Here is a 17,324-nt window from a genome sequence, read left to right as displayed (position 1 = left end):
AATAATCTAAAGATTTTTATATTCAAAGTGGTTATGGGAAAGGAGAACTCAATATTAAATTATGCCACAATCCTACTTGGAATTCCATTTCCAAGTAAACAAAGACACACTAAACATTAAAAAAATCCCATCAAGGTAAACCACTCTAGCAACCCTTGATCTTTTCTAGAACACCCTTGATTCCCCGAGATATTACTACTAGGTCCCTAGTTTCTCCTGCTGGGAATTGGGGATTTCATGTTTTGTGGTGGGTGTTCTTGAGATTTGACAAGCAGTAGAGAGGGCTCATTTTGGTCCCCAAGGTGGCGCCACCATGCTTCACAAGAATAGGGGCAAGAAGTGTTTGGAAGGTATTGGATATCTCTGTCCCCCACATGAGCCTGTGGCCAAAAACTCCATCTGGACAGCTCAGAACATTACATGTTCTGAGTTACCATAGTGCCATCAAGAGGAAAATAACCCTGGTTTGCTTTGGTTGAATTATTTGTCATTGTTAAATTTAGCCTCATTTTGCTTTCGTAACTCTACAGGTTTTGCAAACAAAGGAAAGTCCAATACCAAATGATTTCCCTTTCAAGAAATGATTCCCTCAGCTTTCTTCAGCAACACTCAATGGGTTGTTTTTCCCTCCGCCAAACTACATTATTGATCTATAAGGACTTGTCATGAAAGTGATTAAACCTGGGATGGTTGATAATTTGGTTTGGTACATCTTTCGGTTGAATGTCTAGACTATATGTTGATTGGGAAATACAGATTAATTAAAAAAGATATTATTTTAATTTCTTTTTAAAATTAAATCAGATTTTTGATTAGATAATTTATTAGGTCGATGGAGTGACACCAAATTATTTTTTATTTTATTTAATATAAAATATAATTTAAACTAAATATCAAGTTATCAAATTATTGATTTACTATTAAATCAAGTTTGATAACATTATTTTTTATGCTCAATCCTCGTTGCATAGTAATATATCCATCCATCACCTACTTTTTTTTTTCTACAACAAAAACCATTCTTCCAGAATAATAGAATGAACAACGATCTTAAAATTATTAACATTCCTGGAGAACAAAATTGAAATTCTCTCTCATAAATGCTTACAAAAGAGTGCAATGCTTATTGTCTAATCAAAGTAGGTCTAAGACTCTAATCACATTCTAAGTAGACAAACAACTTAAATGATTAATTGCTATGATTGCTCAAGTATAATAGCAATTCTAAAGAAAGAATTTGAAAAATACCACCACTTAAAACAACTTGTATATATGATAGTGATGATAGTACTAAATGCAATCATCCTCATGTTGGTACCACCATTCATCACTCATGAGTTTTTTTTTCTTTTTTTTTCTTATCATAGAAAATCATGGGCATTTCTGTAAACTTATAAGACTACCCATGCCATGCCTACTTAGAGTAAAAACCACTACAACTGCCCATATCTCAAGCTTCTTCACATGCTCACATTCTATTTTGAACAAAGACAAAAGCACCTTGGATTTTAGACACGTTCCCTCCTCTATCTCTCCTTCTATTTTTCTGGTTCTAACTTCATTAGGTACAATATCATCTGCATATCTGAAATCAAATCCAGCCATTAGACACTCAGTTCTGAAATCCCATTCTGTTCCCTGTCTATCTTCACAGAATTGGTCGAATTTTGTTCTTTTCTTTTGCTTATATGCTCTGTTTTTCATGGCTGCTGCTGTTCAAAGCTTACAAAACCATGACAACACCAACCAGGAAGTTGGTAGACAAGAAATACAAGCAGCCATTGCTAAAGCAGTGGAGCTTAGAGCTTTACATGCTGCTTTGATGCTAGGAAACAGCCCTGCCAATCTCAGATTCCCATCTTCTTCCCCTGTTTCACGCTCTGTTCCGTACTTCTCCGCTCAAGATTACCCTGTTTTTACTCCTGTAAGTTTCAGCTTGTTCTGCAATTTTCTCACAGTTTAATTTCTTTGTAAATCATATCTTAGCATTGCTTCAGGAGGGAAATTTTTTCATTAAAGTAACATCGCTACATTGTTTTCTTGCTATATTTTGCTTCAACATCAAACAGGAGAGTTTTCAGGTTTATGATTGAACTAAAAAAACCAACATAGATTTAATGCACTATTTATTATGATTGTGACATTAGTTGTTATAATCATATTATGTGAATTAATTATTTAATGCTTAATAAATTCCTTTATAAATTTTTCCTAGCTTTTAGATGTTTTCATAGAACAATTTGATAATTTTCACAGTCCAAGAAAATCTAAAACATAATCCTTTACATTTATGGCTGTTAGCTTTGATTTCATTGATGATAATTAAAAGAAAACATTTTAATGCTTGGATAGTTGCTGCTTTTAGCCTATGGTAATGGATTCCATTATTTTTTCTATAGAGTTATGAAGATGAACCGTTACCAGGACATCATCAGATTCTGACAAAATCAAGAACACTATCAGGAAGTTGGGATGAGTTTGGCCTAGAGGCAGGAAGTGGCCTTGAAAGTGCTTTGTCAGATTATAAGAAGGAGGATTCGTCTTCAAGGAAAGGAATTCCTTCTGGTATGTCCAATTTGGAGTCAAATATTTGTCCAGCTGAAGATCTAAAATCTGTCACTAGTTCTTCTGCAAACAACATCACAGTGCTTCGCGCATCGCCTGGAGCAGAATGCCACAAGTCTTGTAGGAGAAATAGCCTGGGAGACTTCAAAACCATATCATCATGCAATAGATGCAAGCCGGCTACTATAACTACCGAGTCTGAAAAAGTTACCAGGAATAGCAAGCATTCTAATATTGTTGTGCCATTGACAGATTCTCACTCATCCCTTCAATCACAACCGAAAAATCGAGGGGTGATGTCATGGTTGTTTCCTAAGTTAAAGAAGAAGCACAAGAATGAGAGTTCGCCAAACCGAACAGAATCTGAGGAAGTCTCACAGATTTTAAAGGACTTGGGGATGTTGTCAATTGAAACATTGAAGAGAGAATTGATGGAAGCAAACGAGCATAGAGATGCAGCTTTGATGGAGGTAGCTGAGATGAAATCTTCTTTGGGGGACTTAAGGCACAAGCTTGAGTACTTGGAGAGTTACTGTGAAGAGTTAAAGAAAGCTTTAAGGCAGTCAACACTAGCAAAGGACTCACTAGTTGTCGAAAAGCTGGGAAACTTTCCGAATAGAGGGAAATCCACAGATGGAAATGGAGAAAACTTGATGCCAGTAAGTGAAGATGCAATGGTGGAAGGTTTCTTGCAGATAGTATCGGAAGCAAGACTTTCGGTGAAGCAGTTCTGCAAGACACTGGTAGGACAGATTGAGGAAACTGATATTACTCTCATGGACAACCTGAACTTGCTTCTTCAACCACACAAACTGTCTCTAAACTCTAGGTACTCAAAGGCAGTATTATACCATTTGGAGGCCGTTATAAACCAATCACTCTACCAAGATTTCGAGAACTCTGTTTTTCAAAAGAATGGTTCGCCAAAGAATCTAGACCCAAACCAAGATCGCCAAGCACAGTTTTCGTCATTCGTTGCGCTGAGAAACCTAAGTTGGAGTGAGGTTTTAAGGAAAGGGACAAAGTATTACAGCGAAGAGTTTAGCAAGTTCTGTGATCAGAAGATGAGTAGCATTATTACAACAATGAATTGGACTAGACCATGGCCTGAACAACTTCTTCAAGCATTTTTTGTTGCTGCTAAATGCATATGGTTGCTTCATTTGCTTGCCTTTTCATTCAATCCGCCACTGGGAATTTTAAGGGTTGAAGAGAATAGAAGCTTCGATTCACATTTCATGGAGGATATGTCCATGGACAAACAAAGATCACTCGGTCCGAGCCGGGTTAAGATCATGGTGATGCCAGGGTTTTATGTCCAGGACAGGGTTCTAAGATGTAAGGTTCTTTGCAGGCACAAGTCTGTACCTTGATTTTTCTTCAACTTTCAGTGGGGTTTTAAGGTTTTCTCTCTCATTTGGTAGGGCTTTGTAAGCAAGAAATTTATGTGTTAATAAATCATTCAAATGGACTTCCTCCTTGGATCTCACAAATTATTCATATTTCTGGTGATGTGATTTCTTGTCATCTCAGCCTTGTAAATGGAGAAATGTTTCCGAGTTCGCAACAAGTTTTAATGAGCCAGAGACGATGGGATGGCTTTAAGAACTGATACGTCGGCTATGGTGATATGTTTTTTTCTTGATTTTTCGAGTTTAAATCTTAAGATCAATATCAGAAGAAGCTGATCAAATTCTTACAAAAACATTAGACAAATATAAATAGTGCATTCCTAAGATTATCTGAAAATAAAACTTAATCTTGATTAAGACACAAATTATCTTAAACATATCCTAAATCATTGAAAATAGAACTAAAGATAAGAATGCATAAAACCGGAAACCACTAACATAAGATAATTTCTTGACGGTAATAAAATTAGGTTAGCGTTTGGTGAAGGATTAGGTAAACCTTGAGATCAAAGAAATTGATTAAATTCTTATCAATATATTATACAAATATTAATAGTGTATTCTTAAATAAAATTAGATCAATGTTTGGTGAATGAATAATTATGTAAAGTTTTGAAAGGTTAATTAAATGAATTATTTATATCTTATTATATGATTAATTTGATATTTGTGAGATGTGGTAGCAGTAATTTTATATTGCAAAACATCTCTATAAACACACCATCACAACAATTGTTTTCCCCTCCATGATCATACTTTGTTTGCTCCAATACAAACACTCCTCATCTTCACTTCAATTTGTTCGGTGACGTGGCAAAAAACTACTCATTGGTGGGGAAATTTAGAAATATTTATTCGTTGAGGACCAAAAAGTAAATAACATAGCATTCTTTATTATCAAGAATAAAAGTGAAATTCCGTTGCCGGGAATCGAACCCGGGTCTCCTGGGTGAAAGCCAGATATCCTAACCGCTGGACGACAACGGAATTGTTTGGTATCCCTAATTACTTAATTTAAATCATACAGATTTTCCTTTTTTAAAATAAATCTAAAATTAATATGGAAATAAGTAAAGTATCATAAAATTTTTTGAATTTCAGTTTAATTAAAATTTTAACCATCCAAGATTTTTCACCTCTCACCTCTTCCAGATTTTATTATATAAATTTTTATGTTTCTACGAGGATTACAGGCATAGTTATTACACATAATTTAATATAATAGCTTTATTTGAAATTTGACTAATTTATTTTTATTAATTTTCATGTTAAACCGGAACCATGTCAAAAGCTAGTGTTTTTTTTTTTTTAAAAATCATTTTAATTTTTTTATTGACTTAGATTAATCGATTTAATTCATGAAACAAGTCTTCTACCGTGTCGACTTTTAATGGCAGGTTTGATGGTGATAAGGCACGCTCGTACATTGCTTGGATGTGACCTGTCCTCCATGAAGAATGGTACGAGAGGTTTTTCTTGAGTCCTGTCTCTTTCATCTTTAATCTTACCCTGCCCCCATTCCTAGCAGAGGAGAGATTTTTTTATAAAGCAATATGAGTATATATATGGATCATTGGATCCTTCTCGATAAGCAACTTCACGATTTCCTTTCCCAGTTCTTAATCTGTCCAAACAACATGCAGAAAATAGTGTGCTTGACAAACTGGTACCCTCCCTAGTTTGTTTCAATCTTCCAGCAGATCGATCAAGCACGAGTAATGTTCAATGCTGGGTTTGATAATATTGTATGATCATCTGATTGTCAACCACAGCTAACAATCACATCACCCTCCATTCCGTTTCTCGTCATGTATTCATGAACGGATTCCCCAGATCGAAGCTGCGCAGATCTTCAATAAGACACTACCATGCCAGTACTTAAAGTAGTTAAAGTTAGGTTAGCGTCTGTCTTCCATGTTCATCCTCCTAAAACGTTCCAATCATTCTCTGCTATCACACAAGAATTCCAAGCAGCCACAGTTTTTCTAAGCAGCTGCTCAGAAACCACTTCAGCCATCTCCAAGCAACCACATGCCCTGTGCATATCCACAAGAGCAGAGCCAGCAAAAAAAAAAAAAAAAAACCCTTTTCCCACCATTTCCCTATGCATTCCTTTTCGTCTTTACAAATCCAAATGCACTGCACGCGAAGCAATTATAGCAGTCAATGTCACGGAGTCCGGCTCCAACCCATCTTACCCTGTCAGCTTTCCCATCATGATAATTAAAAGAAATAACTGTATTCCTACTTTCCACAGCTCTCTCAGGCATTTCAGCTCCCCAAAAAGAATTGCACTTTGCATATAAGCCCACCAGGTAGCTAGCAGCAACAACACGAAACACAAAACCAGATTTTCTCAACTGGGCATGCATAATGTTCCCATCGCTAACTCTACGTATTCCAATAAATGCCTCTAAAAACCCTGGGCAGGTAAAACTATCGGGCATCAAACAGATTTTTTTTAAAAAAAAATTAACACTGTTGTTTTTTAAAAATCAGCAAAATAATAATATATATTTTTTAAAAACATTATTAAATTAATACACTTTTACACATCGAGATGGAAAAAACATGACATTCATGTCCTGTCTTGATATTTAAAAAAAAATTATAAAATGAGCTGTATAAATTATAATAATAAAAGAGAAGGAAAAAAAATCTAAAAACATATCAAAGCTTCAATTACATCAATATTACACGTATCATAAAAAAATATTGATAGAATAAATTAAATAATACTAAAGGAAATTATAAACAGAGACTGAAGTAAGTCAGAGAAATTTCTAAAAATATCTAGACACGACAGATGGCTCACATTGCCTTTGACAGCAAGTGCGGTTCACATCTGTGATCTTTGGTTGAATTTGAAAGTGGGTAGCTAAGGTTCCATTCTGAATTTAATCTGTACACTGTTTTTGACTAATTATTTTATTTCATTCCGTAATTCTATATATATGTGGTCCGTAGGTGTTGTCGTCTTCTTACACAAAAGAGGGAGACATAAAACGTCGTTGAAAGGAAAAGCAATCTGGTTGAAATAGAAAATCTACATGGCACTGACACTGCCCCTCAACAACCACAGCCTTTTTCAAGATTTTTTTTTTCAGTTCCATAAAGTTTACGTGAATCCTCGTATTAATAAAAAATAATATTTATTTTTTAAAATAAATATTATGTGAAAATATAGTAAAATAATATATTATTTTATTTTAAAAAAATTAATTCTTATATTAGCACACAAAAACAATTTTAAAAAAATATATAAAAGTTAATTTGAAAAAAATAATAAAAATAATTTTTAAAAAATACTTTTAAAATAAATAAAAAATGTAATTTTCCACAGGTCGTTGCATGGGCCACGCAAGAAAACCACAGGCAAAGAGGGACCGAGCATGCTATGTAAATATTTAATAATTGAGTTAGGTAGCCCGTAATCTGAAGGAGGTCCAACCATTTGAGAATTTTCTTTTTTCTCACTGGGCAGCTTAAAATTTAATTTGTTGACAAGCTTCAAATTTAATGACATAGTTATTGCACGACAATGACAATGACGTGACAAGTTAAATTTTTTCTTGTTATGCTAGTGACCTGCTGCAATCAACTTAAATTTGTTTTTTTCTTAAATAAATCTTTTGTTGTGTTATTTCTCCAAATAAATTTAGGCATTGTGCTGGTTTAAAATAAAATTATGAAAACAATTTTTTCTAATGATAATTTTATCATTTTAAATTATGTTATCATGACTTTTAACAAATTTAATATTTTTTATTTGTATTTTTGTTTTCATATACACAAAGCAGAGAGATATTGCAGTGAAAAAAAATTAAATATCAATTAATTATTTGTAGTTAAAACAAAAAAAATTAAATATTTGTATTTGCATCTATTTTTAGTTTAAGATTTTGGTTTTCGTTTTAGTATTTAATCAGTATTAATAATTTTTGGTACAATTTATTAATTTATATATTTGTTTAATGTATTTAATTTAGCATAAATAATATCTTTTCGCTTCACAATTTTAAAAAGGCTATGATAGTGAAAAATACATGTATTATGCTGATATTTACTTCTTTTTATTGGAAATTCTACCGCAGTGTAGCACGAGTTTTTAAATTTTTAAAGCCACGTTCTGGAAATTCTACCTGAGGTGTGTAGCACGAGTTAGTAAAGAAAAAATTAAAAAATTGTGATCTTGATATGTGAATTCTGTAATTCTTGTATATAAATTCACAATTCACATCCTGTGTTAACACACAACTTCTTTCTCTCCTCGACTTCATCTCTCTGATCTTGCAAAAGAAATGTCAGAGAGGAAAGAGAGTATAGTGATGCTCCCGTTCATGGCACAAGGCCATATCATACCTTTCTTAGCATTAGCTCTTCAACTAGATCAAACGAAGAAGTATACCATAACCTTTGTGAACACTTCTCTTAACATCAAGAAACTAAGACCATCAATCCCTACAAACTCTTCCATTCATCTTCTTGAAATACCTTTTGATAGCTCAGTCTATGGCCTGCCTCCAGGCACTGAAAACACTGACTCTATTCCTTACCATCTTATAGCCAACTTTCTCGAAGCATCTTTGTCTCTCAAACCTGCTTTCAGGAAAATCGTCTCTGATCATGTCAAGGAACAAAATGGCCATCCGCCACTCTGTGTAATCACAGACATGTTCTTTGGCTGGTGTGCGGAGATTGCACATGAGTTTGGTGCGTTTCATGCTATATTTAGTGGATGTGGAGGTTTTGGTTTTGCTTGTTACTACTCTCTGTGGTTAAATCAGCCTCATCAGAATAATCTCTCCGATGAATTCACTCTACCAGATTTCCCTGAAGCTTCTACCATTCATGTTACACAATTGTCAGAAAATCTGAAAGAGGCCAATGGTAGAGATCTCTTCAGTGTGTGTCTGCAGAGCATGCTTCCTGAATGCGCGAATGCTGATGGGATTTTGCTGAACACGGTGGAGCAGCTTGACAAGGTTGGGTTGGGATATTTTCGGCGTAAAACTGGGAAGCCAGTTTGGCCAATTGGGCCAGTTCTCCTCTCCAATAGGAGCCAAGATCAAGCTGCAATTACACCTGACCTATGTAAACGCTGGCTTGATACAAAACCTGCGGGCTCAGTACTATACATATCATTTGGTTCACAGAACGTAATATCTGCATCCCAGATGATGGAATTGGCAATGGCATTGGAGGCTTGTGGCAAAAATTTTATCTGGGTTGTCAGGCCACCTATCGGCTTTGACATCAACATGGAATTCAAAGCAAAAGAGTGGTTGCCTGAAGGATTTGAAGAAAGAATGGAATATTCAAAAAGAGGGTTGTTAGTGCGCAAATGGGCACCCCAGGTGGAAATCTTGTCTCACAAATCCGTATCAGCATTTTTGAGTCATTGTGGCTGGAACTCGGTTCTTGAATCGTTAAGCAATGGTGTGCCGTTGATTGGGTGGCCATTGGCAGCAGAACAGTTCTACAATGTCAAGCTTTTAGAAGAACATGTTGGAGTTTGTTTGGAGGTGGCTAGAGGGAAAAGCTGTGAGGTTCGGCATGAAGATATAGTGAAAAAGATCATGCTGGTAATGGATGAGGCGGAGAAGGGTAATGCAATGAGAAGGAAAGCTCGTGAGGTTAGGGATATGATCATTGATGCTGTTCAATATGAGAATGATCATAAGGGTTCCTCTGTCAAAGCCATGGATGAGTTCCTGGATGCTGCCTCGCTGATGCAAGAAGGGAAAAAATGGGCGGCCGATCGTGGTGTCTAAAGTCTACGTCGCAGAAAACGTCCTTCTTGGCAACAATAATTTCTTTCTGTACAGTCGTCCTTGGATCGACATTAGATGTGCGTTGATCTTCCTCCAATAATTACAAGTTCATCTTCTTTTCTAATTTAGAACGGTGAAAAGAATTAAGATGGTTAAAATGTTTTTAAAAAAAGTCTACACATAATACATAAAGGTGAAAATAACATTTCATTAAAGGAAATAGACTCGCACAGATAGGATAATAGCAAAAGAAAAAATAAATCTCACTATTATTTTGTTTTAAAATAATATAAATTATATTCTAAAACTTCATTTAACATTATTAAATTAAAATACGTATTAGAAAAAAAAAATACCAAAAGCAACTTAAGAAGATGAAGTCATGTCATTATCGGGCAAACAAGATATATGGCGGTGCCAGAAGGAGATAATCCTTTGGAAGACCTGTTTATTATTTGTAATTTATGCTTCTTCAAGCAATTATTTGGTAATTTAGAGTTAGGGTTGGGAAGTTAAAGGTGGTGGCTATCTTTTTTATAAAAAAGTAAATATTGAAGTTATAATATTTAATATTTTTTTTTCTAGTTATTAAATAAAAAATAATGATAATTATATAAATAATTGAATATTTTTTTAAACTATAGAAAGTAATTATAATTTAGATCAAACTCAAAAATTAATCAATAAATTTGGGAGCACTCCCATCGTTTTCAGCGTATTTTCATGAAATATATTTACTACTTTGTTTTTTTTTTTATTTTTTTAACCCTTTTACCTATTACTTCTGTATTTAAAAGTTTTCTAAAATGTTAAAAAAATAATAAGAAAAGAATCCGTGGAAGACAAGGAAAGACGAAAAACAAAGGTTTTGGATAGTATTTGGTTTTGCATAAAACTTCAATACACAAAACATGAACCTAAATAGACCACAACATCATAACAATAATTCAAAATAACAGGGACTCTAGTAGTGGAGCTGAAGACTAGGAATGCTTTCAGCAACTTCTATTCCCATATTAATCTATTAATTGACTAATTTAACAAAACATAAGGAACCCATGTAAACTGTGATGTTTTGAAAATAAATTAGTAGGAAAGGGCAACCAAACCCTTGATGGCTTAAAGAGTAAGTAAAATTAAATGAGGGGTATTGTGGTAATTGAATAATAGTTGATAAATATAAATAGAAAGAAAAAAACAAAAGAACAAAAGAGGGAGCTGTGTTTTTGAGAGAAAACGTAAGAGAGAAGGGAGAAGGAAGAAGAAGAAAAGAAAAGAGGGGAAGAGAAGGGAAAGGGAAGAGATTGAGAGGAAATAACTTTAAAGATAAGATTTAAGTTGTTAAATGTATAAATGTGTTGTTTGAAATTTAAATTTATGTTTTGATAAATATTAGGGTTTTAAAATTTTATATTTTGGGTTAATTGATGAATTAATTTGAATGTTATATGGTTGATTATTGTGAGTAATTGATTAATTAGTTGATTTTGAGAGATTGTGGGTAAAGATGATGATGTTGAGTTATGATTTGTGTAAATTGTGAATTTTGAGTTGGAAGTCTGGAAAGAACAGTAGGTAATCTGTGAAAAATTCTGGGTTTGAGGTTGAAGATGATGAAAATTCAATTTGGTCCCTCAATTTATAGAAATTACAGTTTAGTTCCTAAACTTTAGGAAAATTCTAATTTGACCCCTAATTGTATTTTGAGATTCTGGACAATGTTATTATGAGATTAAGGATGATGAATCTCAGTTTGATAATTGATTTGGAATATTTTCAGTTTGGTCCCAAATTTTAAGAATTTACATAGTAGTCCCTAAACTTTGGAAAAATTATAATTTAACCCCTAATGGTATTTTGAGATTCTGGAAAGTGTTATTATGAGGTTAAGGATGATAAATCTCAGTTTGATAATTGATTTGGAATATTTTTAGTTTGGTCCCTAAATTTTAGGAATTTACATTTTAGCCCCTAAACTTTATAAAAATTACTGTTAGGTCCCTAGTTCGTCCTGAAAAGAATTAAGGATAGTTTATGGGTGAAATTTCAGTATGGTTATATATTTACAGTTTGGTCCAGTTTTGGTAAAATTACATTTTGGTCCCTATTTGAATAATTATTGTTTTAGTCCCTAAACCTAGGAGAGTAAACCTAGTTTTATTTTATGCATTGGGATATTTTGTTTGAGTTATTTTTTTGAGTATATTTCATATATTGTTGTAGGTTCTCCTAACGATCTTCAATAGGAATTTCGGGTCTTTCGTCTGACGTTCCTTTAGTTCTATATTTTCCGGGTGAGTGGGATAATCTTTAATATGCATATAATATAAGTAAATATGTATGTTGATTATATGATAAGTACAATTAGTTAATCTCTTGAATATTTATATTTATATATTTTGCTTTGTTTTCCGAGTACTCATCTATTCTTGAAATTTGCACTCGCATTCTGTCGAGCTAAATTCTATCTGATATGATATATGTTTAATTGATGATTCTGTGAATATCTATTATGCCTTGATATAGGACTTGTCAGTAACTCCATGCTAACGGAGAATAGTTAGCCTATGTGCACATAGTATTCTGTATATCTAGCTGGTGAGAGAGACATCAGCTTGTGGCGACTGATCATCCCACAGTGGTCACCTTCAGGTGTCATCTGGTCACCATCAGGTGTCATTTGATCTCTGACATGTATTCCACTACGTTATGATAATATGTTCAGTATGTATATGTATATTATTCCACTACGTTATGATAATATGTTCAGTATGTATATTTATATGTATATTATTCCACTATGTTATGATAATATGTTCAATATATATATGTATATGTATATTATTCTACTATGTTATGATAATATGTTTGGTATGTATATGTATATAAGATAAATCATCTGATAAACTATTAATATGAAAAATATCTAAAATGTATATTAAATATTATTCCCTCACTGAGTTGGTTGAACTCACCCCTCATTCTTAATATTATTTTAGGTTCTTAGTTTCTGATAGCAATTGGATTTTGTTGAGTGTTCCTGCTTTTTCAGTTTTAGGTCGGTATGCCTTGCTTATTGTTCAAGGTTGTTTTGATTCGATGTCTTAGACACTCCACTATTATTCTGTTTTAATTAAGTTTGAATTTTGACAATATAATGAGTTTATGAATTATTATTTTTGTTTTAATTACTGATGAAGAGTTTTGAACTATCCTTTAATTTCATCAGCTTTGAGTAATATAATGTTTCTGAAGATTATGAAATGTTGCGTATTTTTTTTATATCTTATTCTTTTGATATGTCTGTTTTGAGGCTTAGCGTAGATGGGGTGTCCTTTCGACACTGCTCCTGCGTTGCCGGTCATAGACCTAGGATTCGGGTCGTGACATAAATATAAGCCATGTAGTCAATTGAACTCATTATAGAGTGTCAATATTTTTAAATTCAAAGTACTGCTCCATTTTGAAAATCCATCCTGTAGGGTCTTCACCCTCGCCAACATATGTTGGAAAATTCAACTTGAGGTTAGTGTGATTCCAATCGAAATTAGAAGTGTTTGATGTGAAAGGCCTGTTATGGGAATTATCTCTAACTATAAACAGATTAACTTTTTTGTCAAGTGTGTGATTGGATTAGGTGATTCTCATCATCTGCAACTTAACCATGACTCCCTATAGGGTGTCACTAACTTGACTAAAATTGTGATTTAATTCATTAAAGTTAGTGTCGTGTCGGGCAAAGGTTTCATCGATCTTAACACGAAACTTCGTAAGAGTTTTACTTTATGTATCGATGAACCAGAATGATTTTGATACCACTGATAAGAAAAGAATTCAGGGAAAATAAAGAAAGAAAGAAAACAGAGGTTTTTTAAAGTATTTGTTATTAATTACATGAAACTTTAATATAGAAAACATGAACCTAAATAAATCACAACATTACAATGATAATCCAAAATAACAATAACTACACTAAGTGAAGCTGAAGACTAAAAATGCTTTCAGCAACTTCTATTCCCACATAAATTTATTAATTGACTAATTCAACAAAATAAAAGTAACATATGTAAGCCATATATCCAATCATATGATGTTCTAGTACACACGTGCTAAAGGCACCATAAAATGCATAGTATAAAAACAATCCCTAACTGCTATAAATATTATCAATGCATTGAATGTCATGATTATAAAACTATGAAAAAAATAAAAAATAATTAAAAATAAATAAATAACAATGTTTCCCAGTCGACCTTTGCGCGGGCATATGAGCGTAACAAACACTCATTTTCATTAAATAATAATAATAATAATAATAATAACAACAACACAAAAGCTCTCATTCTCTTCATGCAGAGAAGGGAGGCCTAAATGGGATTTCTAGCCCGGGTTTATGCATCTTGAATCCTAGGCCAATGGGCTATGAATCAATGGTCTTCCATAGAAATTCATCTAAGTTAAGTGGGTCTGCTCACTATATCTCTTCGTTACATTCTTCCCTTGTTCTCGTAGGCCTCTGAAACGAACAAGAAAAAAAACAATAATACCATATTTATTTTATATTTAAAAAATATTAAAAAAATAAATTAATTTTTTATAGTATTTTCATATCATTGTACTAAATTTAAAAATATTTTAAAAAAATAAAAAATTATTTTAATATATTACTAAATAAAAAATATTTTGAAAAACAACCCAAAAATAAAATTGATGTCAATGTACTAAAATAAGATACACATTTTATTTCTTCTTCCTTTTCAGATGAAGAAATCATCAGCATAGTGGCCCATCCAATCCCCATCTCTCACAAGGCCACATAAATCCCTTCTGACATGGTATATAATGAGCTCCTGCATTTAGACACAGTAGAGAGAACCTCCAATTGCTAAGCATTGCACGCACGCCTTTCCCAGGTGTTGTACGTAGTTCAATACTGGCAGGTGTATGCTATTATTGCCTCCATTGTATCTATTGTATCATACTAACATTAAAATTATTAAACCCGACATAATAGATTAACTCAAAACCTGATTAACCCGGTTTCAAACTAGGTTATATGTTAAAACCACAGGTAAAGAGGGACAGTGCAAACTATGTGATAATTTAGCTGAAAATGTTTAATAATTGAGTTAGATAGCCCATAAACTGAAGGTTGAAGGGAAGAGACGAGAGGTCCAACCATTTGAGAAAAAATTTTCTCTCACTGAGCAGCTTAAAATTTAATTTGATGACGAGCTTCAAATTCAATGTCATAGTTATTGCACAGCAATGACAATGGCGTGACAAGTTCAATTTTTTCTTGTTATGCCAGTGACCTGCTGCAATAAACTTAAATTTGTTTTTTTTTAAATAAATTTATATATTTGTTTAATGTATTTAATTTAGCATAAATAATATCTTTTCGCTTCACAATTTTAAAAAAGCTATGATAGTCGAAAATACATGTATTATGCTGATATCTTCTTCTTCTTATTGGAAATTCTACCTGCGGTGTGTAGCGCGAGTTTTTAAATTTTTAAAACCACATTTTGGAAATTCTGTGTGCAGCACGAGTTAGTAAAGAAAAAATTAAAAAATTGTGATCTCGATATGTGAATTCTGTAATTCAAAAAATTGTGATCTTGATATGTGAATTCTGTAATTCTTGTATATAAATTCACAATTCACATCCTGTGTTAACACACAACTTCTTTCTCTCCTCGACTTCATCTCTCTGATCTTGCAAAAGAAATGTCAGAGAGGAAAGAGAGTATAGTGATGCTCCCGTTCATGGCACAAGGCCATATCATACCTTTCTTAGCATTAGCTCTTCAACTAGATCAAACGAAGAAGTATACCATAACCTTTGTGAACACTTCTCTTAACATCAAGAAACTAAGACCATCAATCCCTACAAACTCTTCCATTCACCTTCTTGAAATACCTTTTGATAGCTCAGTCTATGGCCTGCCTCCGGGCACTGAAAACACCGACTCTATTCCTTACCATCTTATAGCCAACTTTCTCGAGGCATCTTTGTCTCTCAAACCTCCTTTCAGGAAAATCATCTCTGATCATGTCAAGGAACAAAATGGCCATCCGCCACTCTGTGTAATCACAGACATGTTCTTTGGATGGTGTGCGGAGATTGCGCATGAGTTTGGTGCGTTTCATGCTATATTTAGTGGATGTGGAGGTTTTGGTTTTGGTTGCTACTACTCTCTGTGGTTAAATCTACCTCATCAGAACAATCTCTCCGATGAATTCACTCTACCCGATTTCCCTGAAGCTTCTACCATTCATGTTACACAATTGTCAGAAAATCTGAAAGAGGCCATTGGTAGAGATCTCTTCTGTGTGTGTCTGCAGAGCATGCTTCCTGAATGCGCGAATGCTGATGGGATTTTGCTGAACACGGTGGAGGAGCTTGACAAGGTTGGGTTGGGATATTTTCGGCGTAAAACTGGGAAGCCAGTTTGGCCAATTGGGCCAGTTCTCCTCTCCAATAGGAGCCAAGATCAAGCTGCAATTACACCTGACCTGTGTAAACACTGGCTTGATACAAAACCGGCGGGCTCAGTTCTATACATATCATTTGGTTCACAGAACGTAATATCTGCATCCCAGATGATGGAATTGGCAATGGCATTGGAGGCTTGTGGCAAAAATTTTATCTGGGTTGTCAGGCCACCTATCGGCTTTGACATCAACATGGAATTCAAAGCAAAAGAGTGGTTGCCTGAAGGATTTGAAGAACGAATGGAATATTCAAAAAGAGGGTTGTTAGTGCGCAAATGGGCACCCCAGGTGGAAATCTTGTCTCACAAATCCGTGTCAGCATTTTTGAGTCATTGTGGCTGGAACTCGGTTCTTGAATCGTTAAGCAATGGTGTGCCGTTGATTGGGTGGCCATTGGCAGCAGAAAAGTTCTACAATGTCAAGCTTTTAGAAGAACATGTTGGAGTTTGTTTGGAGGTGGCTAGAGGGAAAAGCTGTGAGGTTCGGCATGAAGATATAGTGAAAAAGATCATGCTGGTAATGGATGAGACGGAGAAGGGCAATGCAATGAGAAGGAAAGCGCGTGAGGTTAGGGATATGATCATTGATGCTGTTCAATATGAGAATGATCATAAGGGTTCCTCTGTCAAAGCCATGGATGAGTTCCTGGACGCTGCCTCGCTGATGCGAGAAGGGAAAAAATGGGCGGCCGATCGTGGGGTCTAAAGTCTACGTCGCAGAAAACGTCCTTTCTTGGCACCTATCATATCTTTCTGTATTAGTCGTCCTTGGATCGACATTACCTGTGTGTTGATCTTCCTCAAATAATTACAAGTTCATTATCTTTTCTAATTTAGAACGAGGAAAAGAATTAAGATGGTTAAAATATTTAGAAAATAATAAAAATTATATTTTAAAATTTTAACTAATAATTGAAGTTAATAAATTAAAACACTTTTCAAGGAATCAAACGAGAGCAGATAGCCATATCAAAGGCTTTAGCTTGATGGATATGGCACACAGTACCAAAAACACCATTAACGACTGGTACACCTCTTTCGAGAGCCAATCGGACGCGTGCCTCGTGTTAATCTCT

At 34.1% G+C, this 17,324-nt stretch overlaps 3 protein-coding genes and 1 non-coding gene across 4 annotated transcripts; 3 read left to right on the top strand and 1 right to left on the bottom strand.

Annotated features, from left to right (window-relative positions):
* Positions 1-1,426: 1,426 nt before the first annotated feature.
* Positions 1,427-4,092, top strand: LOC105137851 (uncharacterized). The gene is made up of 2 exons (XM_011043748.1): positions 1,427-1,924; positions 2,400-4,092. Exons 1-2 carry the CDS (start codon positions 1,703-1,705, stop codon positions 3,936-3,938), a joined length of 1,761 nt encoding a protein of 586 aa, XP_011042050.1. The 5' UTR covers positions 1,427-1,702; the 3' UTR covers positions 3,939-4,092.
* Positions 4,093-4,892: 800 nt separating this feature from the next.
* On the bottom strand, positions 4,893-4,964 carry TRNAE-UUC (transfer RNA glutamic acid (anticodon UUC)). Its single transcript has one exon. It is a non-coding gene; the product is annotated as a tRNA-Glu (tRNA).
* A 3,246-nt stretch (positions 4,965-8,210) lies between these two features.
* On the top strand, positions 8,211-9,916 carry LOC105137850 (UDP-glycosyltransferase 92A1-like). The gene has a single exon (XM_011043747.1). It carries the CDS (start codon positions 8,279-8,281, stop codon positions 9,749-9,751), a length of 1,473 nt encoding a protein of 490 aa, XP_011042049.1. The 5' UTR covers positions 8,211-8,278; the 3' UTR covers positions 9,752-9,916.
* Positions 9,917-15,417: 5,501 nt separating this feature from the next.
* Positions 15,418-17,087, top strand: LOC105137849 (UDP-glycosyltransferase 92A1-like). The gene has a single exon (XM_011043746.1). The coding sequence runs from the start codon at positions 15,482-15,484 to the stop codon at positions 16,952-16,954; it is 1,473 nt and encodes a 490-aa protein (XP_011042048.1). The 5' UTR covers positions 15,418-15,481; the 3' UTR covers positions 16,955-17,087.
* Positions 17,088-17,324: the final 237 nt, after the last annotated feature.

Source organism: Populus euphratica, unplaced genomic scaffold, assembly GCF_000495115.2.
Source record: "Populus euphratica unplaced genomic scaffold, PopEup_1.0 scaffold70.1, whole genome shotgun sequence".
Taxonomy (NCBI): domain Eukaryota; kingdom Viridiplantae; phylum Streptophyta; class Magnoliopsida; order Malpighiales; family Salicaceae; genus Populus; species Populus euphratica.
Note: the sequence above shows the minus strand (reverse complement) of the source record. Positions and strands in the feature narration are given on the sequence as shown.